Source organism: Mesoplodon densirostris, chromosome 2 (genome assembly GCF_025265405.1).
Source record: "Mesoplodon densirostris isolate mMesDen1 chromosome 2, mMesDen1 primary haplotype, whole genome shotgun sequence".
NCBI lineage: Eukaryota > Metazoa > Chordata > Mammalia > Artiodactyla > Ziphiidae > Mesoplodon > Mesoplodon densirostris.
Window position 1 is genome coordinate 57138712 of NC_082662.1, and position 25697 is coordinate 57164408.

The following is a 25697-nucleotide window of genomic DNA, read 5'->3' on the forward strand; positions in this document are numbered from 1 at the left end:
CTCTCTCTCTCCGGCCAGCTGCTCATTTTTAAACTGTCACCAGTTATGTGGTCCTGCACAGGATTCTGTACAGCTCCATTTTTTTCACTTCTCCTCATATTCTTGGATTTTGATACTGCATAGAGGTTATTAACTTATCTCATTGATTTAAGAGCAGGAAGCTGAAGTACTGACCTAGATTCTTCTGTATAACCAGGACAGTGAATATCACATTTCCCTGCGAAATCACTACCTGGAGCCTCTTGTGACACTTTCTCCATCTCCCCTTCCTTAACTGTGTCATTGAAGATGAGAATTATCTACTTGACAGGGTTACTGTGAAGACTAACCCTGACGTACGGCAGGCACCCAGGACGGTGCCAGGCACTTGCTAGGTACTCTTTAAAGTTGATTGTGTTGCTATTAAATCAGACAGTATGTGAGAGGGTTTAGTAAACTAGCAAATCTGAGGAAATACTCATTATTTTTCCTTCAGCAATTTAACCATACTCCAGTCTGATGAAAGCCCAATTTTCCAGCCTCTCTGCTGTGTCATGTCCCTCCCACCTGTTAATACACAGCTCTTCGTCCTCTTATTTGGGTCCCTTTTCCTCAGTGTTCAAAGTGGTCCCATTCTCTTGTGGGTTTTTTTGTTTTTTTGTTTTTTTTTGCAGTACGTGGGCCTCTCACTGTTGTGGCCTCTCCCGTTGTGGAGCACAGGCTCCGACGCGCAGACTCAGTGGCCATGGCTAACGGGCCTAACCGCTCCGCGGCATGCGGGGTCTTCCCGGACCGGGGCACGAACCCATGTCCCCTGCATCGGCAGGCGGACTCTCAACCACTGCGCCACCAGGGAAGCCCCATTCTCTTGTTTTTAAGAGAACATATCTTGATCCAGCAGCCCTTCCCACCTATGGGCTTTTATCTCCCCTATCCACTTTCAGATTTCCATGCAGAACCAGGTGGCTTTAGGGACACTGGTTCTCATATTTTAATGGGATAAGGATATATTAGAGACTCATTTTTAAAATGCAGACTCCCAGGCAGTATCTACAGATTTGTACTCAGACCCTCTTAGATGGGGTCCAGGAATCTGTGTTTTGGCCAACATGATTTTTTTGCAGTTTTTTTTTTTGTGTGTGTGGTATGCGGGCCTCTCACTGTTGTGGCCTCTCCCGTTCCGGAGCACAGGCTCCGGATGCTCAGGCTCAGCGGCCATGGCTCACGGGCCCAGCCGCTCCGCGGCATGTGGGATCTTCCCAGACAGGGGCATGAACCTGTGTCCCCTGCATCGGCAGGCGGACTCTCAACCACTGCGCCACCAGGGAAGCCCTTGCAGATATTTTTGTGGACTGCATACACATGGAAGAACACAGGGGCTGGTGTCTAGAGGTTCTCAGTTTCAGTCTCCATTTTGCTAGCCATGTGGCTTATGGCAAATTACTTAATCTCTTGAGGGCCTCAGTTTTATCTGTAAAATGAAAAGAACAACGTCTTCATAGGATTGCTGTGATAATAAATATACAAGATATGTTGTGTTTATTGAGCATGTACCATATACAACATAGTGCACTGAGGTCTTAGAGCTGTAGTACACAAAATCTCTGTCTTCAGGAAGCCCCTGACCCAGTGAAGAAGACAGACAAGGCAGATGAATTAAATGCAATAGTACAGGAGTAAGGAAACATAAAAGGAAGTGATCATGTCTTTTCCATTCAATTTGAAGGTCTTCCCAGGCAGATACTGAGTAAAGAAATTTTCTTGCTGTCACCCATCTCTTCACTGTTCCTAGGTCTTCCCACTGGAGTATCTTGTGCTCTTGCTGTGCCCCTGATAATTCCATTCTTTGAAACTTCTGGTTACTTCCCTCTAACTATTCTCATCTTTTCTCTTTCTCCCCTTAATCTGGCCTGACATATGTCCTCATTGAAAGTTTTCCACCTCTCTGAGAGATATCTCTGAACATTGTTCACGAGGGTTGACACATTCCCTTAACTCTGTCAATTCAAATAGGGAAGCAGAGCCACTATGAAAATTTTGGTACAACAAACTTATTATCAGAATAAGAGTATATACTGTTGGTGGGAATGTAAATTGGTACAGCCACTATGGAAAACAATATGGAAGTCCCTTAAAAAACTAAGACTTGAGCTACCATATGATCTAGCAATCCCACTCCTAGGTTTATATCTGGAAAAGACAAAAACTCTAATTCAAAAAGATACATGCACCCCAATGTTCATAGCAGCACTATTTATAATAGCCAAGACATGGAAACACCCCAAGTGCCCATCAGCAGATGATTAGTTTAAGAAGATGTGGTGTAATATATATGGAATCTAAAAAAAAAAAAAAAAAAAAGGTTCTGAAGAACCTAGGGGCAGGACAGGAATAAAGACGTAGAGAATGGACTTGAGGACACAGAGAGGGGGAAGGGTAAGCTGGGACGAAGTGAGAGAGTGACATGGACATATATACACTACCAAATGTAAAATAGCTAGCTAGTAGGAAGCAGCTGCATAGCACAGGGAGATCAGCTCGGTGCTTTGTGACCACCTGGAGGGGTGGGATAGGGAGGGTGGGAGGGAGACACAAGAGGGAGGAGATATGGGGATATATGTATATGTATAGCTGATTCACTTTATACAGCAGAAATTAACACACCATTGTAAAGCAATTATACCCCAATAAAGATGTTTAAAAAAAAAAGATTTGGTGTATATATACAATGGAATATTTCTCAGCCATAAAAAAGAATGAAATATCGTCATTTGCAGCAACATGGATGAACCTAGAGAACATTATACTAAGTGAAGTAGTCAGACAAAGAAAGACAAATATGAGATCACTTATGTGTGGAATCTTAAAAAATACAAGTCATACATATATATTATATATTATATATATAATACATATCTATATATAAAACAGAAACAGACTCACAGACATAGAAAACACACCAAAGGGGAAAGGGCTTGTGGGGAGGGATAAATTAGGAGTATGGGATTAACAAATAGAAACTACTATACATAAAATAGATAAGCAAAAAGGATTTACTGTATAACACAGGGAACTATATTCATTATAATGGAAAATAATCTGAAAAATATATATGTATATAACTGAATCACTTTGCTGTACCCCTGAAACCAGCACAATATTGTAAATCAACTATACTCCAATTAAAAAAAAGAAGAGTGTACACAATTAAGGGGGGAAACTGGAAGAGTAAAGATGCAAAAAGAGAAATTGACAACTCAAAAGTTATTAACCAGCTCTGGTCTGGATGAACAAGTTGGAACTTGCAGGGATTTCTGGAGGCTAGGAACACTGAAGACTGCTTAGGAGGTCTGGTGTAGAAGTCTATGAGAGGTTGTTGGCTCTTCATGGCTGCTGCCCCTGTGAATTCTCAGTGAAGCAACTGGAGTGGGGTTGCCCTTGGTGAGTATGCCAGCAGCTGGGAAAGGGAACTGAACACAGAGCAGAAGAGTGGGACGAACTGGAACATTCTGGTTCCTCTATGGCTGTCTCTTAACATCTCTTCACCTCTTAAATCTTACAACACTTCACTTTTGGCCACCTTTAACCTGGAAGCATAGAAGAAAGGGGATTGTGGGAAATGTAGTTTCCAGCATGACCACATTGATGATAGAATAATCCAGTCTGCCATCCTACTGACTCTACTGCCACCCCTGCGTAACATTTCATGATGGAGTGACATAAAAAAAATGGAGTGACATAAAGTAACCCAATCTTTGATATCCCGTACTGTGCTTCTTTGTCTAGTAGATGTTCCTGTTTGTTACTTTTCTTGTACATTTTGAAAGAGGCGTGCAGTGCATGACAAAGAAAGGAAATGTGTTTATTACCTTGAAGTTGTCTCCTTTTATCATTCACCCCTGTGAGTTTATCAAGGGTGTAAGATCAGGGATCAATCACGTCTTTTGTGTTGTCTTTTACTCCCGGACATGGGAGGTGAGCGTCTTTTACCACTCACCTCCCATGTGAATTCTGTGTCAAGCAAAGGCAACAATAATCTGATTCAGACTTTCCTTTAGCATTGTCTGAGTGGAGGAAAATCCAAATTATTTACATACAGCGTGTGAAGAAAGAAATTATATCCATTAGATCTTGCCGTGACTTTAGAAATGGACTTACAAGGCTAGAAGTATATATACTTTCTATTTAGAAATGATAAAGTCACTTAAGGTAGGTGAACCATGAACTCTTCAGATTTTTTTAATGAGTAAGCAGTTCAAGAACGTGAGGCAAAACCTTTTTAAAACTCATTGGTAGAATCTCAGTAGTGACTGAAATCATTTGAATTTGTTTACAATGGTACTCATATGGGACCAGTTACTAATCCTTTTGACTGTGTTCCAACAATAGCAAACCAAAATTTTAAAAAAGGTTTATTAAATTTATTTTTGTGCTATAGATTACAGATGTTGTAGAACAATTCAGCCCAGTATGCCTGAATCTTTTACAAAAATTTTAAAACTCTAAACATAAAAAAAGTATACTAAATAAATCAAATCCAGTATTATCCTAACAATATAAAGCATGAAAACATTTGTAATTAAAATGAGCTTAAAGAAACAGGGTTTGGAGACACCATTCAATACAATCCATAATTCTTTCATTTAGTTGCATGAGACTTTGGCAAGTGTTTAATAGGCAAAGAGGTAAGAAATGAAATGGTAAACCTCTATCCTTTAAAACTCTTACAACTTCATCTACTAATTTAAATTAAATGCAAACTTGTTAATCATTACTTTTGCTTTCAAATATTAAATGCAGAAAAATAATTTAAATTTTATAATTAAACTTTAAGGGAAGAACATCCTTGCTGGGTGGGGGTGGTTCCTTTATTTACTCATGTGTTTTTCATCATTGCCTTTTGAAGAATTCCTTTGCCCTCTTGACTATTTGAGGAAAGATCACGCCTCCAGCTTTGTTCATCAGCAGGAACTGGTATCTGTGTCCTGAGTCCACACTGTCTCTGCAAAGACCCCCTTGGCATTGCAAGACTTCATCTAGACCCTTATTAGATCTAAATGGCAAAGTTATTATATGGATATCCACTGTTTTGTTTTACATTGTCTTCCCTTGGCTTTTTATTTTAGATGGGGTGACTGGTTTGAAAGAGCTGGCTTTTCTGAGAGATCTTGCTGAACAGAACTCAGGGAAGTATGGCGTGCTAGACCGGACAGCCTTGCCTGTGATTAAGGGCAGCATGATGGTGCTGAACCAGCTGAGTAACCTGGAGACCACAGTTGGCAGGTTCTATACCAACCTTCCCAACCGGATGATTGATGAAGCTGTCTTTAGCCTCCCCTTCTCTGATGAGATGGGAGATGGTGAGTTTGGAGAAAACTTCCTACTAAAGGAAGGGGGAAAGAAATGGGCAGGAGTCAAACAGTAACTTTTAAATGTTGTTCAGTACTGACCATGTGAGCATTAGGGAGTGTGGGCAGGCAAGGGAGTGGGCATCACTTTCTCTGGTCAGAGGATTGTGTAGCCTCCTGCCATTGGTCCAGTTAGCACTGTATTCTAGAGCAGAAATCCCCAGCCCTATTTTTTCCTCATTGCCCTAGCCTCAGTCAACATAATGGGTACATCTACTAGGGAAGCTTTGTGAGGATTCCCCAATATCTAAAGGTTAGGGATTTTGGAACTAAAGAGTAACTTTGCATAGCAGATGGTAAATAAAAGTCAGAAGTGCTTGGAATTCGGCCTCAAAGGCAAGGCAACACAATGTCGTCAAATAGATACAGGCTTGACATGGAGAGGATTTCAAATCCCACTCTACCACTTACGCTGTTGTCCTTGGTAATGTATTTAATCTTGTTAATTCACATCTCGTTATCTGTTCAAAACGTAATGACATCTTTCATGTAATACGTCTTTGAGTGATTAGGTTTATAAGATTATATTACTGCCCAGCATACCTCTCAATAATGATGACTGCTGTTTATTTATTTATTATTTTACTTTTGTTGTTATCACTATTATTGTTACCACTATCCTGATGTCACAAGTTACCCATAATACGATGTTGGGTAAAGTGTTTAATCTTCACATGATTAAACTTTTGGTCTTTGAAGTAGAAAAAATCATATTTCCATCAAAGTAGTTGCGAAGATGAAATGCACTAGTATATGTAAAGCATCTAGAACAATGCCAGACCAACAGTATGTGCTCACTAAAAATACAGCTTTTTTCTTTTCCTCCTCATATTCTTGCTCATCTTTTTCCCCCACATCCTTCCCTCTCTTCTTTCTTGATGGAGAAGGTTGAAGAGGCAGCTAATTACTAGACAACATCACCATATGAGATCTTGTATTTATGTTCCATTAACTAGGAATTTTCACAAATAGGTATTCAGAGAAAACTCATGTATAAAAAGTAATAAGCCTTATAGAGACTGTGTTTTCTAGAAACTAGGTAAACATGTTCTTTCTATAAGGAAGAAATATGGTAGCTACTGCTAACCTCAATTTTTTTATCCTTCCTAGTTCTGGCAGGGCCAACAGATGTGTATAGAATAGAAACTCCCACCTTTAGATAAAGTTATTTCCTTTTGTAGGGAAATGTCAAGTCTTAAATGCTGAGTGCTTGACTGAGTGCCAGTCAAGCATTGTGTCAGGCAGTGATGGGCAAGGCACATATCTCACCCTCAACAAGCATTTTAATCTGATAAGAGAAAAACAGATCAATGAATTATGATAATTCTGTGTGAAAGGAACTGAGACAGATGTAGAAACTGAGTCCTGTACAAGCACAGAGGATTATGCTGTCAAATTCTCTTACCATTAGTGGTATCAGGCAGAGTAGGACCTTTTCTGAAAATTACTCTACCATCCAGAGAGCTGCCATGAATGCTTTAAATTAAATCATGTGCAAAGCTGATGCTTTCCAAAGTGTAGTCCTTAGGGCCTGTTTTATGACTCCTATGCAGTGAGTTTCAGTGATTGGTTTACAGGTCTGCTGCATTCCCCTACTTGAGTGTGTCATTTTCATCTTTGTATCTTCAGTCCCTAGAATTACTGGGTGACACCTCCTCTAGCTCCGTGACAAGGGGACCCTGAGTCTAGGGAAGTTCATGTTTACGTGGCTCTAATTCAAAACCTCCACAGATTGAAATATCAGTTACTGGACATATTTCTTTTAAAATGCAAGTCTGTGTGCTTTAAATTAAAGTAGGGAGGGCGTATGGGTATTTCATTAAGTGTAGGAAGAGCTTAGCATACTTTATTTGCCACAATGGGATAAAGAGTCTTCTGTCCAAATTGCTAATTGAGAAGTAAGACTGCGTTTCTTTTATCAGGCTTGCTCTCAGTATGTCCAGAGGAGAATAGAATTTTGAAGTGAGCATGTGGTCTCCGAGTATTTCTGTTGTACTTTACTACTCTATGAAAATGGCTTTAATCTTAGACCAAAGCCCAGGGGAATGTGGTGTGCAGACTGTGACCTCTGTCTCCCTGCTGACCCTAACAGCGCTGCTCGCATAACTTGTAACCCCTTTATCCAGGGATACCTGAGTAAAAACCTCCTCCAAAATGCATTTTTAAAACCTTCTTAGTTACTTATTATTTTTTAAATGTTTTAAAACCAATAGATAGCATTCTAAATGTTGACTACTTAAAGAATGCTTTTGAAATTATAATAGGCACCCATTGCATAACTTCTCTTTTTTCTTATCTTACTGAGATGTAATTGATATACAACATAGCAATAGTTTTAGGTGTACAACATAATGATTTGTTATATATATATATTGGAGAATAATGACCCCAGTAAGCTTAGTTAATACCAGCCACCTCACATAGTAATAATTTGTTTCTTGTGCTGAGAACTTTTAAGATCTACTCTCAGCAACTTTCAAATATGCAATACTGTATCATTAACTACAGCCCCTGTGCTGTACATCCCCGAACTTATTTATCTTGTAACAGGGCATAACTTTTCACAAGGTTTTTCAGTGTTGCATCCACTTCTTCCTACCAAGTGATGCATTTAATTGGCCTTTGCAATCACAACAACTCAGTATTACTTGGAGTGGACATCAGACATGATTCTCTCTGTAGAAGACTTCAGAGATCCATATCCCTTTTCTGGTGTTGATAGAAGAAAGGCTTTCTGATGTGCTGCAAAAGCATGAACGTCAAGTGCAGGAAAATACAAGAGCAAGATGGAGAGAAACGATCCATCTTTTTTGGGGTGGGGGGGGCGGTACGCAGGCCTCTCACTGCTGTGGCCTCTCCCGTTGCGGAGCACAGGCTCCAGACGCGCAGGCTCAGCGGCCATGGCTCACGGGCCTGGCCGCTCCGTGGCATGTGGGATCTTCCTGGACCGGGGCACGAACCCGTGTCCCCTGCATCGGCAGGTGGACTCTCAACCACTGCGCCACCAGGGAAGCCCGATCCATCTTTTTGTTCTAAGTTTCATTTAGAGCCATAGGGTTGTAGAATTGCTGGGGTCCTAGAGATCACTTTGTCTCAGCTCCCCATGTGATACATAAAGTGATGTATTCAGAGAGGTGGAATAACTTGACCAGCCCAGCAGTAGAACTGGAAGGACAGCCCAGCTGGCTTGGGGCTTGAGGCCACGCACTGACCGCTATTCATGCCCTCTCCTTCTGTACATCTTCCTCCCCTTGGCTTTTCCCTTTCCCTAATTATCTAATTGTTTTTCTGTGGCCTGTGAGCTAAGAATGGTTTTTATCTATTTAAAGCTTTGTTGGAAAAGAAACAAAAAAGTATATGCAACAGAGAATATATGGCTCACAATGCTTAAAATATCTACTATCTGACCCTTTACATAAAATTTACAAACTCCTGGCCCAAGTGACTAGAAATACATTCCTTTAGAACCTTAGTGTCTCCTTCTAAGTGGTCAGATAATAAGATTCTGTACCTTTCTAGGTTTTTTTTTTCTCATCATCTTCCTGTTTTTTGATAGGATTCATTAATAAAATATAGTACCTTATAAGCTTTCCTTTATCCGTAATCTCTTTCATTTAACAACCCCTAGAAATTAGTAAGGCAGTTACTACTGTGTCCTTTAAACAGACATGAAGACCAAGGCTCAAAGTTATGTCCAGTGTCACATGCATGATACATAAGTGGCACAGCTAGGCTAGAACCCAGAATTTTAGATTCTTTGTCTTTCAAATTCAACTGAACCATCCTCACTTCAGGAAGTAGAATGATGTGTATTAAGTGTTGCTGATGTTTTGCACTGATCTGGAATAGCATATCCTTTTAGGTGAAAAAATAGTGGAAAATATACAAATTCCCTCCATTTAAGTTAACTAATATCTGAACCCCCAAAAGAGTCTATTTTCCTCACACTCTAACTCCCTTATGCTGTCTGCAAAGGCAGTGCTTGGTTAGTGTATGACACGGAAAACTTTTCTTCAGAGCAAATTGAGACGGCTGATATTAGCCTTCACAGTTCCCTAGAGTACAGCACCAGCCTTTGTTCGGTGCCTTTTCTGCCGTCCTTTGAATATTTTTTGTTTTTAACCCACAGGTTTGATAATGACTGTGAGTAAACCCTGTTATTTTGGAAACCTCCTTCTGGGAATTGTAGGAGTGGATGTGAACTTGGCTTACATCCTTGAAGATGTGACATATTACCAAGATTCTTTGGCTTCCTATACTTTTCTCATAGATGACAAAGGTAATCTGCTAAAATCTAATCATAGGAAAGAATGATTTTTTAGCATCTTGGAGAAAATCATCTAGACATTCTGATACTAACAAAGTAGGAAAATGATAGTATTTGTAGAAAAACTGTGTGACTAGGACTACTCATATTTCATAGAACACCTCAACGATGGCAGAATGAATCTAAAAATTATGCATTTGTTTCTGTTTTGTGTTGAGAGATAGGTAACAGTTATTTTGTAACATCAGGAAATTAGACTTGAGGATTGAATGACACATAGAATGTGATCCTTTGGATCCTTTTTCGGTCTATATTGTTTTCTTTACATTTACTGGCATTAAAGTTTATGTGATAGATTAGAATATTTTATGAAACGAAAACCAAATGACCAGTACCTCAAAAATACTCTTGATGAGGCAAATGTCTGATAATTTAAGGTGTCTTGCTACATTTCCAGTTTTATGGAAGAACACATAAAATAAGTTCAGTTTTTTATTGGACTGGTGAGTTACAGACTGAGAAATCGAGTGTCGGGCAGCCATCCCAGAGTATCCCGTATTTCAAACTTGTGATGGGCACTTTTATCAGAATCAGTACTTCCTACAACGTGTTTCCCATAGCATGCATTTTTGTTTTCTTATTTCAGGGTATACCCTTATGCACCCATCTCTTACCAGGCCATATTTACTATCGGAACCCCCCCTTCATACTGATATCATCCATTATGAAAATATCCCCAAATTTGAGTTGGTTCGGCAAAATATCCTAAGGTAAGGAAAAGATGAGGGTCGTAGTATTTTGTTTTTCTCTGATAATAGGATCCATTGAGGTCAAATACGAGTGTTTATAATAGGATATAAAACAAGTGTACAAATTATTTTAATGGTATCAAAAGTGTAATTTTTAATATAAGAATCGTAGCCAAAATTTTGTTTACTTTGTAAAACAGGTAAGATCTCTCAGAACTATTATTTGGGGGAAATGTCTTGTAAATCAAATTCTTATGTTCACGTTGCCTTTAGTTGTAAAATCAGATATCTCTTATCTCAGTTTTTAAAATGCTCCAGTTATATCAAGTGGAAAAATTTTGGCAAAATAAGAGGGTTAAGTTGAGGACCAGCTCCAGAGCATGCCAAAAAATAGCTTGGCAAAGTAGCGTCCATTCCAAGTTGACAGCACAATCATATACAACGTTTTCTCTTGAAATAAGGAACAGATTGGATTTTTTCCCACTGTGATACATTATTTTGGCAGATGGTAACCTATAGAGAAATGGGTCTTTGTGCTCACTGGTTGTAAATTAATGACTGAGTGATTTGAGACAAGTTGGTCTCTGGAAAGAATTACAACTGGGCAGCAGGGTAGAGAATAAGGAATGTTTTTGGTGCAGAGCTGACAGAATGCTTTTACAAAATTGAAAATCTCACATTATCTCTTTCAAAAGTGATGAGCTTCATTGCTTTTCAAAATCAGGAGGTGGTCATTGACTCACAGCATCTTCCCTGCCTTTAATTAAGTGCTTCATTTTATCTTTTGCCTGAAGTATTGCATTCTGTTTGCCAACGCAGCCTCCCTCTGGGCAGCCAGATTATCGCAGTCCCTGTGAACTCATCCCTGTCCTGGCACATAAACAAGCTGAGAGAAACTGGAAAGGAAGCCTACAACGTTAGCTATGCCTGGAAGATGGTGAGTGAGAGGAAGCCTCCTTTGCCTGAGGAGCTGTGGGGTGCTGTGTTCTTCCTCATACGGGAATTGTAGGGAACATTGGTCTGATAAAGGTTACTAATCAGTTTTAAAGTGATTGGAAAAAGAAGAGATTCCACAGAAATTTTACATATTTTTTTCCTTTTTTGTTTATAAAACCAGTCATTGTTCATGATGAATAAATCAAGCCATATAAAAAATAAAAAAGTGACCTCTGCCCTTTCCCCTCCTGACTTTTACCTCCTGTCTCCCAGAGGTAACCACTTTGATCATTTTCCAGAAAATTATTATTCACACACAGGCATGTATCTCTGTGTGTGTATGTGCGTGTGCATACAACTTTAATGGCTCCGTAGTATTGCATTACATAGACGGATCAAATTTCTTTTAACAGTCCCCTGTTAATACACATTTAGATTGTGTCCAGTTTTGTTTTTATCATTTTCAACTCATATTGCGGAAGTTGAGAGTTGAAAAGGAGATACGAAACCATAAATGTCCTCTGTTGATGCCAAGGAAAAGAAAGTTTTAGATTAGAATGTGGATTATTCCCACGTGTCACAAGCAGATTGACAGTGTAGCCGTACCTGTGGCATGCACTTCAGCTTTCTTTCACTAGCCTTGTTCAGATACTAGGCCTTGAAGAATCATAGAGAAATAGAATCTGACACACACTGTCCGTCTTACTTATGTTTTTGTCCTTTAGTCCTTCTTCCAAGCATAGCATAATAATGCTATTATGGGGCCCTAAATACTGTAATTGACTAAAAGAATAGTGGACTTTGATTTTTTTTATCATCAAATATTAATCATTAAACTTAAAACGCAGTCATACTTGAGATTCTCTTGGAGGACCATATCTGCTGTTTTACCTGTTGTTGACTCCAAATGGATCTGTTTATTCATTCATTTAAAAACTGCTTGTTGAACATTGACTATGAACTAAGAATAAAGAAGAATGATATTGCCTCTTCCCTCATAGAGCATCCAGCTTAGTGATAGAAGCAGAGAATTCAACAACTCTGTACAGTGTCTGCATAGGAATGACAGGAATTAGGAGTAGCCAATACACCTTCAGACATGACTCTCCTCTGACCTTTCTGTTTGGTTTTTAAAGCATCATGTGGCAAGTGTAATTTCTAAAATGGAAATGAAATTAAACAAAATAATAAAACCATTTGAAAAACACGTTTACAAGCCTAATTCTACTGATATTTTACTGATAATGCAGATTTGAAAAAGGTCAAAGTCTATTTTGAAACTCCCTGAGTCAGCTCATTTTCAGGAATTTTTTTGAGAATGATTGCACCATATGCCCTTATTTTTACAATTATACAATTTTTAAATAAAGTCTAATTGCTTAATTTTTCACATCAGAAAGAGTGAGCCAGACACCAGAATTCTGAATTGAAGAATACTTTTATATTTGAAATTGGAGATTGCTTATCTTACAGTATATCCTGATTGAAAGCAATTACAGTTACATCCTGGGAAAATATCTATATTAATGTTTGTTGTCATTAAAAGAGAAAGATGGAAATGGAGGCATTTTAAGACTTTCTTTGTACAGTAAATAAACCTAGTGTTAACATTTTGGAAAGAAGTATTATCTTCTTAAGATGGTCTTTCTTCAGTCATACAGGTAAATTCTGGCTACTCCACTTAGCCAAATGGATATAATCATGTAGTCACTTGAGGTAGAAGTGTTAGTTTTCTCAGAGTTCTGAAATTGTTAAGAACATTACTATTAAGTGAAAAATTAAAGAAGTAATAAATAATGAAATTGAAGTTAAAAAGGCTTGCCTGGTTCCCCAGGAATAAGAATAAGTATTTTTAAGCTTTTTTTAGTTACACTGGAGGGAGGGGCGATTAGGTACTCTTCTTGTCCTCAGGAATATAATGGATTCTTCTACTAAATATAATTTAAATAGATTTAGTTGATGTTGATAATAATAGGTTAAACTGCTTAGCATCTGTAGATATAGCAGATACTGGTGGATTTTTTCACTGAATTAATTTAAAGGTAAAATGAGAGATTACATTAGCAGTATTAAGAGATTACTACTCTGTCACTGTGTAACCCCCATCCATCTTTGAGCGTATGAGGCTCCATGCTGTGACAGAAGGAACTATTGACCATTAGAAGGTATTGCAATATTCCTGTGTTACACGGTCACGGTTCACTTCAAAACATGAACCCCATGGACAGTCAGTGAAAAAAAACACTCCCCAGTCATGGAGAGCTCTTCTAGATATGTTATACATAGTTCCTTACTGCAAAGACTGTTTTTTCGGCTAAGAACACAATAGGAAGAAGACCTGTATTGAAATCTGTTTTCCTTTCCAGCTAAAAACTATTTATAAAGTGTTGCTTTTAGATGCTTAGGGTAATTTTTTTTTCTCTCTTACAGAATTGACCCAGTTATAAAATTATATTCTGGTCATTCTGGTAAACTTTTTGCCTTTTGGTTCCTTAAAACATGCAACACAGAAAACAAACTCAAAGGATGACTATGTGAGATGGGAAGAGGGGAAGTAGTAAATGCCACTTCAGAACACTCTGTCACTCTCTAATTTGTTGGGTGGAGGAAGAGGATTAAGTTTGCTAATCTAATTGAATATCCTTGGCAGCGGTACTTGAAAGCAATTCCAGGAAGACGCAAATTTCCCCTGTGTTTAAAAAGATTCTGCAACCATCCTCATAAATCCTACATTACACTGAACCTGCCTAGTTAAAAAATTTCTCCTTGATCGTTAAGTAAATCCTTTGAGCTGCTCTGGTTCTGACCATCTTTAGTTCTGACTTAGCTGGTTATCACTCTTTTCATTTATTTACACACCATCTTTTAAATAGATTCTGTTCATCTCTTAAGATAATGGACTTAGAGAAGTTTGGCTTTCTTGTATTTTTAAGTCAAGGAGCTGGAACTAAGTAGTTTGACTTGGCTTTTGACTCATTAGTGGTCATTTTTCCCACCAAATTTTATTCAAGCATCCATTAGTAGGAGCAAAGTGAATTTGAAAGTACTCCTGTCTCTACATAGGAGCTTAAATGAGGCCGAGCTACAGCACACTTGCCTCTCCTTGTCTGAAAGGACAAGTCAGTCCAGCCTTGCAAGGGAGCTCTAGGATTTGCGCTTTTCATGAGTCTGAGATCCTAGTCACCTCCAACCAAGAGCAAAGAAAGCGTTCGTTGGGAATAGAATGAGTAAACCAGATTCTGTATGGGCTGTGTTATATGGATTTGTAATTGGCATTTAAAGTAGTCAATTCTCGGAACGGTCATTTCAAAACCAACTGTATATTTTAAAATGCATTTCAAACCCAAACAGAAATAAGTTGTGTATTCTTATGCCGTGTCCCAGCTTGTATCCATTAACTTAAATAAGCAAAAGAGGACGAGGGGTAGGTACTGTTTCAAATGGACTATTTTCTGATCCCTTCATTAGCTCCATAATTCTCTGTTACATTCATTAATTTCCCTCGATCAGAAAGGAAAATAAAAATTAGAAAATGTCATCTTTTGCTAGAGCCATTTTCTACTGCCCCATCTTCATGTCTTTCCTTCACTCATCAAATATTTTTCTATGTGAAGTAGAAGTCAGAGAGCAGAAAATAATGTAGGCCAAGTCGCTGTCCCCAGGAACTTTCATTTTCTGTATTAGAACTTCTTTCTTGATTTTTCCAGGTGCAAGACACTTCCTTCATTCTCTGTATTGTGGTGATACAACCGGAAATACCTGTCAAACAACTGAAGAACCTCAACACTGTCCCCAGCAGCAAGCTGCTGTACCACCGGCTGGACCTTCTGGGCCAGCCTAGTGCTTGCCTCCACTTCAAACAGCTGGCCACGCTAGGTAAAGCCCTGGCGCTTCTCAGCTTCCTTTGTGGTCTTCCTCATAGCAGCTCACCATGAGTATCAGTTTGAATTAAGATGTTGAATACCTGCAGTGCCAGTGTGGGGAGGCAAATGTAAAAACAATTTGAGGCCTTGCCTGGTATCAGGTTCTCCATCAGACCCTGAGATGAAGATTTGTGCATTGGTGATTTGTTAAGGATGAACTCTCAGAAGAAACTAGTGAGGAAGTGAAGGAAACAGGATAAGGAAGGAGGAGAAAGCAAGCAAGAGTTTGATTTTAAGTGACATTCCAGCCTCAGCCTAATCCTGTGAGGGGCTTTGGAGTGTAAATTACATCACAGAGTTTGACCAGACTCAAGAAAGGGAGCTGGACTTTTGTATTCCTTAGTCACTTTCAGCTTTCTGCTAGAGCTGGACAAAGGTTTTAGCAGCCCAAACAATGTCCATCAAAGAGAGTGACAGGTATGGCCCACTAGAGGCAAGCACACAGATAATAGGGATGCAAGGCAGGAGGTGGAGAAATGGTAAAGGGTCTAAGGGTAGCATACCTATATGTCTATATAGCATATCTGTATCTATCACAGGTCTCTGCTTGAAAAGAGCTCAGGAGATAGGCAAATAATTCAAAGGAAGCAAAAGGGAATTTACATGTGTTCTGTGCCCAGTACTGTACATTCATCATCTGAGTTGAACTATTACAGATGAGGATGTTTGAGTTTATTGAAATACATAACTTTCCCACATTAACACAGAAAGTAGCAAGGCTGAGATGTGGTTCATGCTTCTCCCATGCCTGATTTGCCCCTTTTATTGCATGCTGCCATGTGCAAGGCACATACTAGGCATCCATGGTGTATGTTGTCAGCACATCACAGTGTAGTCACAGTACTTTAAAACAGGTATTCTCTTTTCCACTGTTGAAAATACTTAGGGTTCAAAAAGTGAATAAGAATCATTAGACAACTGGAAAACTGAATAGAGGGGGCACAGGTGGGAAGAGGATCAAAGATACAAGTCACCGGTCTCTAGGTTCCAAATGAGAGCAGTTGTGTTTGGGTTTCTCTTTTGAATTCCATCCTATAGATTTTCTGCCTGGATATGAGATCAAAAGAGTAGGCAGCCTAAGTAGTCTCATCTATGACACACTCCAGTGGTGTGGACAACTTGGAGAGGGCCAGGGATGGCAACTTGGATTTTACATTGTTTGTTGGTTGTAATTTAGGTTTGTGAGGAGGGGGGTGCCTTCTGTTTCTATACAAAAGAGTATGTATGTCCTTTAATTCATTTTTTTTTTCTTGCGGTATGCGGGCCTCTCACTGTTGTGGCCTCTCCCGTTGCAGAGCACAGGCTCCGGATGCGCAGGCTCAGTGGCCATAGCTCACGGGACCAGCTGCTCTGCGGCATGTGGGATCTTCCCAGACCGGGGCATGAACCCGCGTCCCCTGCATTGGCAGGTGGACTCTCAACCACTGCGCCACCAAGGAAGCCCTTTAATTCATATTTTTAAGAAATGCTTACAGAGAACTACCCTGGTAGTGCAGTGATTAAGAATCCACCTGCCAACGCAGGGGACACAGGTTTGAACCCTGGTCTGGGAAGATCCCACATGCGGCGGAGCAACTAAGCCCATGAGCCATAACTACTGAGCCTGCATGCCATGACTACTGAAGCCTGCGAGCCTAGAGCCCGCGCTCCTCAACAAGAGAAGCCACCGCAATGAGAAGCCCATGCACTGCAACGAAGAGTAGCCCCTGCTCACCGCAGCTAGAGAAAGCCCACATGTAGCAACAAAGACCCAATGCAACCAAAAAGAAAAAAAAATAGTTGTCTTTAAAAAAAAAAAAAATGCTTACAAGAAAGCTAAGATGTGCATGATTCCCTTAGCCACTGTGGGAACAAGCTAAACACAACTACACTACTGCTGGTGCAAATGAGGTCACTATTTTTATTTTTTTATTCTTTTTAAAAAAATTTTATTGAAGTATAGTTAATTTACAAGGTTATTCTTTTTAAATTTGAGACAGTGAAGTGCAGCAGTTTTTCTTGATGAGAAAAAAGCTCAAGCCTAGATTTTTTATTTCCTTTGGATAATCGCTCATAGCTACACTATCCAATAGGGTAGGCACTAGCCACATGTGGCTTTTGAGCACTTGAAATGTGACTAGTCCAAGTTGAGATTTACTGTAAGTATAAAATACATGCTTAATTTTTTGTATTGATTACATGTTAAAGTGATAATGTTTTGGATATATTGGCGTCTATAAAATATACTAGTAAAATTAATTTAACCTCTTTGGTTTTGCTTTTCTTCATGTGGCTACTGGAAAATTTGATACTACCATTGGGGATTGCCTTGTATGTCAGCTGGACAGTGCTACCTCACAGAGATGCCCAGAGAACGTAGAGCTTTATCAACTCCCATCCTTTACATAGGACTAGTGGGCTGACCCTGGGGCCCACAGACAGACCTTATGCCGGTGTCTGACTTTCAATGGGTGCTCTTTTCACTGTACCACCCAACTTCACTTTGGCCCTAGAACTCCCCCAGGACAGTGTGTGGAGAAGTCACCAAGGGAAGTTTAGTAACAGTTGGTGATGAAAATGAAGCAGGATAATTGAAATATTTTTTAAAAGAAATGGAAAATAAGGGAAACAATGGCAAATAAGTGGTTTCCATCTAATTTCATTGATGATAGGGATTTTGAGGCAAGGTATTAAATGTACGTCAGAGCTCCCTTCAAGCCGGCTGAAGGAGGGGACATTGTCTTTCTTGGTACACAAAGAGGCAAAGAGGAATTTTAAAAGAGTATATCATCCAGTGCAATTAAGTATGTATATAAGTACTGTGTATCTTATGTAAATTAGAGCTATGTGTCTAGCTCCTGGCCATAAAGATTTGGGTTCTATATATTGGTTTTTTCTCTCCTTCAATCCATGTCACTACAGGAAAGGCCCACTCCCCAAGTTGTCTCTCCTTCCCTTCCTCTGGCCCAACTCTTTTGTCCCCGAGACATTTCTTATATTATTGTGTTGTTCCAGTATTGTTGTTTTCCCCTTTTTTCTTTATCCTTGTCTCTCCAATTGGGTTCTAAGCTCTTTGAGTTCCAGGACAGTCCTCTCTCTCTGGCACATCCTTGCACGGAGGACCCCATGAGCATATACACATGAATTCACTGCTAGGCAACCTAACTTTTTTAAGCCTCTGGCTTTCTTCTCCTTGATATGCATATAATAATAACTCCCAAGCTATACCATGATGATATGAAAGTTAAAGGAGACATAGCATTACTGGAAGCATTGTCTCCTGGTAAAGGAAGACTAGGTAATTCTGACCCATCCTGCTGGGTTCAACCAAAAATCCTGGATGGAACCTTTTTAAAATCTTTTGAAAAGTATCAGAGAACTAACCTAATCGGTAGTGGACCTAAGTCTAGGAGAATATAAGAACCCAGAGAAGGAAACCAACCCCTAAAGCTGCTTTTACAGTGCACATATTTATCAATACAGAAGAAACAACTGTGAAATTGTGCTTTAGGTAGCTGCTCAGGGCTAGGAAGAGAGGCCAAAATCAAATCCAAGGTTCTCAAAAGGTGAAGGCTCACAGGGAAACTCCTCCCTTCCACACACACATACATGCTTTTAGCAGAGGTCCCAAAGGACTACATCTTTAGGGTAAAGGTGAATTGCAACTAAATCAGCCCTTGACATGGGATTCCTGTCATCTGAGTTGTCTAAGGAACCTCAGGCATTCACTCATCATGGAGTTGTTGAATACCAAAGCCTCCCAGTATAGCACTTAGGCCAGTATCCTGTCTCCTTATTGGGAACTGTTTCCATCTTATCATCTCCTGCCTCATCTTGGTGTGCAGCACAAGATGCAATATCCTTTCTAGAGGAAGATATTCCCATCCTGTTAAGCCTCAGCATTTCCTACAAATTTGTTAAGTACAGTGTCCAGTCAGAGATAACCAGGCCACAAGCAAACAAAATACTGTGAGTGAGAACTAACAAAGGGATAGAAAAGGACCCACAGATTTAAATGAGATAGGACACGTGATAGTGCTTTCTAACGCTTTTAAAAATATACGATTGAAGAGTAAAATTTCAGAGACAGAGATGTAGTGTTTTTGTTTCAAAATGTAAAATTCATTGCAAGGATTTCTGTCGTAAATAGAGAACTGGGCTTTTCCTCTTAGATAAGACCAGCAATTAAATATGTGTATATTAACGACTCCGTTTCCATAGATTTTGTTTATGCCATGTTTGGCTGTCCCCGTCTGTGAGAAGAATTTTTTTAGTTGATTTTTGCGTCGACTCCACTCTTCCGTTTTTCCTTCTTCCTCGATAATTATACTAATATGAACAATAAGAGTTAACACTTACAGAAGCACTTGAGTTGTGCAAGCTCTGTTCTAAATACTTTGCATTTATTAAATCATTTGCTTTGCGTATATTAACTAATATGATACCATAACTCTATAAGGTCGGCGCTGCTATTTCCCCCACTTTGCAGATGATAAAAACATCACATGTATTACAACTTGCCCAACATCACACAGCCAGGAACTGGTGGAGCCCAGGCTCAACCCAGTCTGGCTCCATGTCATGCTGCCTCCTCGACCCTAATAAGTGTAGGATAGTATATGTAGACCTAAGATATGTTGACTATTTGTCATTCTCAGCTCTTGTATCTCTTTAGGTTCACTCAGGACTGTAAGCTCCCTGCAGGGAGAGGATCTGACTTTTTTCTTTCCCAGCTCCTTCCAGTGTGGAGTTCTTTGCTTTCCTTAGGGAGGACTTTAAGCCACCACAGCCGACAGATGGGCAGAGCCTTAGCCATGCTTTTATTTGGGCCTGAGATGCAGGCTCCGTGTTCTCAGGCCTGCTTTGTTTGCTTCTCTCTCAGAAAGTCCAACCGTCATGCTGTCTGCTGGCAGCTTTTCCTCCCCCTATGAGCACCTCAGCCAGCCGGAGACAAAGCGCATGGTGGAGCACTACACAGCCTATCTCAGCGACAACACCCGCCTCATTGCTAACCCGGGGCTCAAAGTGAGTGCTGTCCCGGGGCTGCATTTCTGCTGCACCCCTCCACAGGCCTGGGAGGGGGTTCTGGTAGGGAACCTTTGAAGTGGGAAGCCGAGCTCTGGATCTGTGCCTCTCAGCTGGAGAGCCAGAAAGGCAGAGTGTGTGGCCCAGGGGAGGCTGGCCGGCGAGGACCCTTCTGATGGATTAAGAAGCCCTATGGGCCAGATGAAGAATCTCTTTCAGGTCTTAGATGCACTAGGGGCTTTCTAGGTAGGGGGGTGTGAGTTAGAGACCAGTGAAACTTTCCAGCCCCATTTTTCCCAGGGGAATGAAGTAAAGTGCCCCTACTGTCTGTTGAGATAAATATGATGCAGTTTAAGAAGCAGAGGTTTAGGGGGTGTGTGTACACGTGTTTGTATGTGTGTCTGCGTGTGTATTTAATGCTGCATTATAGGATCTTTCCTCTTAAACACAGAAAGCCTAGCTAGGATGAACAATTAAGTAAATCACACGTCCACTGGCTATATTTCAGGAAGCTTTTGTTTCACCAAGTTTGGCTGTATCCATCTGCTGTGGAAAGATTTTTAAGAAGTAATTGGGCTTGGCTTCTCTGCAAGAGAGCTTTGGGAAGCTCTGCCAGCAGGCCTCTCTCTTTTCATGTGAGTCTTAAAGGATCCCTGCTATGTCTTCCTTTGTTTCCCAGTTCTCTGTCAGAAATGAAGTAATGGCTACCAGCCACGTCACAGATGAATGGATGACACAAATGGAAATGAGTAGCCTGAACACTTACATTGTCCGCCGTTACATAGCAACGCCCAATGGCGTCCTCAGAATTTATCCTGGTTCCCTCATGGACAAAGCATTTGATCCCACTAGGAGACAATGGTGAGTTTTAGGGGCTTCCATTATCAAAGGTTTCCCCCACCAAGTCCCAAAGAGACGTGATAAGTACACACAATAAAGCAAATTCAGGCAGTCATATTTAAAGAAGATACTTTTCATGACAGTGAAAATATGTTTTTGAATCATTTTTTAAATGTAATATTAACAAAAGCTTTGTAGACTTCCTCTGTCTACAATGCTTTTATCTCTTCATTGAAATTTTGAGACTGAAATACTTTATACCTGGCCATTTCAATTCCTAGTGGTTTGATTCCCATCTTGTATGCAGTGTGTCCCCAGTGGGTATACTTAATGTCACTGCGTGTGATTATGGCATCAAATGACAGCTCATATGTGACCTATGAAAAATTAACACATGTAAACTGAAAAACACTTTTTTACTTCTAGGATTTATTTTTACTCTGATTTTCAAAAGCAAAAACTCGTCAGGTGGTATAGCAGGAGGGCAACCTGGGCATGAAAACAGGATTTCTAGTCTTGTGCTGCTTAGTAACTGAGTCACTCATGAGGGGCCGCTAGTTTTACTGCCTGTTCCCCCACCTTTACCAATCCAGGGGACATTTCTAGGTGCCCAGTTGTATTTGTTTCTACTTGATTTGTTAATTTTTGTTTTAGCCTCTAAAACATCTCTACTATAGACCTTATTAAAAGCTCACATATATACTGAGTTCAGCATCTTTTTTTTTTTTTAAGAGTTTTATTAGCAACTAATCAAGATTCTTTTTTTTTTTTTTGGCGGTACCCAGGCCTCTCACTGCCGTGGCCTCTCCCGTTGCGGAGCACAGGCTCCGGACACGCAGGCTCAGCGGCCATGGCTCACGGGCCCAGCCACTGCGCAGTATGTGGGATCCTCCCAGACCAGGGCACGAACCCGTGTCCCCTGCATCGGCAGGCGGACTCTCAACCACTGCACCACCGGGAAAGCCCTCAGCGTCTTTTTTAAAGAGAATTTCATATTTTTCTTGACCCCTTGTTGCTGATGCTACAGTCAGACATAAAAGGGAGGAATCCTTTTGAACTTGAATGTAACATAAGCACAATTTATAATATTTTTTTAGGGTTATGAGCTCACTTTTCTTCAAAATGTGCAAAGCTGTTGTTCATACCCTCAAGTAACGACTTTCTTTGGTCTCCATTAGGTATCTCCACGCAGTAGCTAATCCAGGTTTGATTTCTTTGACTGGACCTTACTTAGACGTTGGAGGAGCTGGCTATGTAGTGACCATCAGTCATACAATTCATTCATCCAGGTAATGTTTCAATTAATTTTTACTCATTTCTTAAACACATTAAGGATACTTTGAAAATCTGAATAGAATAGTAGACACCAAGAATTAGTGGCAAAAGTATGACCTTTGTTGTGGGGCAAGCTGGGGTTTGAATATCTTCTCTAGCTGTGCCATCTTGGATACCCTGACCTTCCTCCTGATGTCTGTAAAATGGGGATAATACTTACCTCACACGATTATCGTGTGACTGAGTCAGTCAAAAGCACTTAGCCCTGTTAGTGGCCATGATGGTGCTTATGCAAAAGAAAAAGAAAGATGTTAAATTCAGTAAAGCAGTTCCTAGAAATGCCAGTTGTAAACCAATCAAAGAAGTAGCACCAAGAGCCTGACAATTATTATTATCAGAGAGTGTTTTCCCAAGAACAGAGTAGTTTTAGTGAAGAAGAAAAATGTATCAAGACTTGAGATTGTTTCCTTTTGTATTTGGGTCTCTTTAGAATTATATAGGAGTTCGTTGTTGTTATGGTTTTGTTGCTGTTTTTACTTTGTCCTTGTTCTCTCTTCAGGAATGAAAAGGCATTTTGAAAATTGATTTTCCAAGCATGCTATAAAATGTCAGTATTACTGTAAATATATTTAGGGTGCTTTACATTTCAGGCTTTTGAGGTTTCAGTATTTAAGCTACAAATGTCAGTGAAATGTTGGGTAGAGAGGCAAGTCCAAACACATTGTTTTAATGCCTTCATTATACAAATCGCTATTTTTCCCTAGCAACCAATAAAGACCATATTTTGACTGGTATCTGTAATGATGCCTTAAAATTTATGGGAGACAGATTTTCTTGCTTAACTTTAGGCTTTTCACAGTGCTCATTATATATCAAATGGCTGACATTCAGTAGAATTCTTCTAACTCTAGTACGTTGGAATCAAGAATTGGGAAGCAGTGCTGTGTGGAATTTCAATATCATGACCTGTGTCTCCATGGCAGGCAGGGCCCTGCTGCCAGCCAAATATTGATTTCTTTTCAGGACATGGTATCTGTTTGGCTCCATCACATATAAACAAGTAAACATTCTTTTAGAACAGACCTTTTCAATGTTTTCATTAACAGGCCATCTGTAAGGTATACACCTACTATTGACTGAATTGTCTGAAAGTCAATGACAAAAAGTTGTCATTTCTCCCATATATTCTAATCAATTGAGAAAAAGTAAACAAACGTGGTTTCTTTGAGGGGGCAGAAGTCACCTTGTTCTTTGATGACAAGGACATGGACCGGAATTGGACTCTTAAAGATGTTGCTGAGGGAGCAGGGAGAGAATGCCTACCTACCTGTGTGTGTCTTACTTAGGCTTTGACATTCCACCCGGCTTCTCCCATCTGCCACTCATTATCAAGAGCCATTAGTTTTTCCTTCTACACAGTATTCTTTTTATTGGGCGGGGGGGAAGGAAGTCACAGAGAGGTACAGATTTTTATGCTCGTATACATGTTTTTATTAGAATTTGGATGGGTGGAAGAATTTTCATTTCATTTATTTATAAATATTTATGGTGTCAGCCCAAATGACACATGATGGAAATATGATGGGCTTTCAACTTAGAAAAAACCTGGGTTCAATTCCCTCATTTGGTTACTGTTTATAGTGTATTTAGCCCACACAGGTTTAGCTATTCGAGTTTAACAAGAGTTAAATGGCCATTTAAATCCTGTCCATTAGTCACTCAGTGAGAGTATATTTCAGGAATAAGTATCTGCTCTTGCCTTGATCAATATGCAGTCCCATGGACTTGATCATTTGAACATTTTCCTTAGCTGAGCGTGTTTTTATTATTTAAAGCCATCTATTTCATTCACCGTAGTTTAGAATGCAAGTCAATTAACGCTTCTGGTTTTCAACCAAAGCAACTATAGCTTTAATGGGTATATTCATAGGTGGGATCTGCTGAGGTACTTTTTCCAAATGACTACCAGTGGTTTTGGTCTCATGTGACAACTTGAGAACCTGCCCTCCTCCTAAGATGTGATTCCACTCTGAAAAAGCGGATGTGTCATTTACTGTCTGTATGACTCTTAACAAGTTCCTTTCTGCCTTGGTTTCCTCACCTGTGAAAGAAGTATATTAGGGCCTATCTGAAATGATTATTTAGAGATTACTGTAAATAATATACGTGAGGCTCCTAGAACAGTGTATGGCCCATGGTCAGGGCTCAATAAATGTTAAATACTTTTATTATTATTATGTTCCATGACTCTCTGAGCCTCATATGGAAAACAGAGGTAACAATGCCCAAATTGAACTAACATAATGAAAATTAAAGATAATGCATGTAAAATGCTTAGCACTATACTTGCCAATGTCAAATCCCCAATAAATGGTAGTTATTTTTATTATCATGCTTTAAATTTCTTGCATTTTAATGGGTCAGAAGAGGGAACTTAAGCTCACATTCAACTTGTTGTGAAGCACCCTAATTCTCCCTTGGTTTTCAGAAGCGGTTGGGCTGAGAACTTGAGGACAGGTTTTTTCAGTGTTCACTTATCAGTTAAACAGTTTCTTTCATCAGCATTATTAGTGGCCTGAGAATCTAGGTATGCATTCTTTGGAGGATGATAATGTGGTAGTGATGATGAAGTACAGTCAATGATTAAGGGACTGGTTAGACAAGTCTTTGGCAGTGAAAATCTCACCAAAGCACTGCAAACAGCATGGACCGTTGTGCTGAGAAATGTAGGCTTAGTTTGATTTTTCTATGGTATTCTTTATGGGTTGCTATGGTAACCATGTACATTTTTTAAATGCAGGTGAAAATATGAATGCTAGACTTCCATGGGCAATATATAATATATGCTTTTACTTCAGCACATTTATCATCAACAGGGGCAGATGGCAGTCATACAGGGGAATTTTAGAAACAAAATCAACTTGTCCCACAAAACCTGAATTGTATTTTTCACTGAGGCAGCTGTAGTATTGTAGAAAGAACCAGATTTAGTCTCTAAACCATAAATAAAAGGTGATCAATCTTTAAGTCTTTTAACCATTCTAAACCTAATTTTTCATTTATAAAATAGGAACTATAATTCCTTTCTGATGTCTTCACAGGAAATTAAGTAGATGGTTTAAAATTGCTTGGAAACTCTTGAGTACCATGCAGATCTAAGGAGGCAGAAACCCTATTGGTTAGGAATATATGCTTTGGAGTTGAAGGCACTGAGTTTAAATCCCTGCTTCTACTAGTTATTCACTGTGTGACTTTAGCCAAATACTTAATCTCCCCAAGCTTCAGTTTTCTGGAAATAATGCCTCATAAGGTTTCT

At 39.7% G+C, this 25697-nt stretch overlaps 1 protein-coding gene across 2 annotated transcripts in view; it reads left to right on the forward strand.

Annotated features, from left to right (window-relative positions):
- CACHD1 (cache domain containing 1) overlaps nucleotides 1–25697 on the forward strand; it is a 218978-nt gene that overhangs the window by 166140 nt on the left and 27141 nt on the right. For both annotated transcript variants that reach the window (XM_060089904.1, XM_060089905.1), the window contains exons 9-16: nucleotides 5106–5339; nucleotides 9517–9666; nucleotides 10301–10424; nucleotides 11223–11340; nucleotides 15047–15215; nucleotides 20124–20266; nucleotides 20946–21127; nucleotides 22285–22395. In XM_060089904.1, coding sequence (XP_059945887.1) covers nucleotides 5106–5339; nucleotides 9517–9666; nucleotides 10301–10424; nucleotides 11223–11340; nucleotides 15047–15215; nucleotides 20124–20266; nucleotides 20946–21127; nucleotides 22285–22395 — 1231 coding nt within the window. The remainder of the gene's footprint in view (nucleotides 1–5105; nucleotides 5340–9516; nucleotides 9667–10300; nucleotides 10425–11222; nucleotides 11341–15046; nucleotides 15216–20123; nucleotides 20267–20945; nucleotides 21128–22284; nucleotides 22396–25697) is intronic.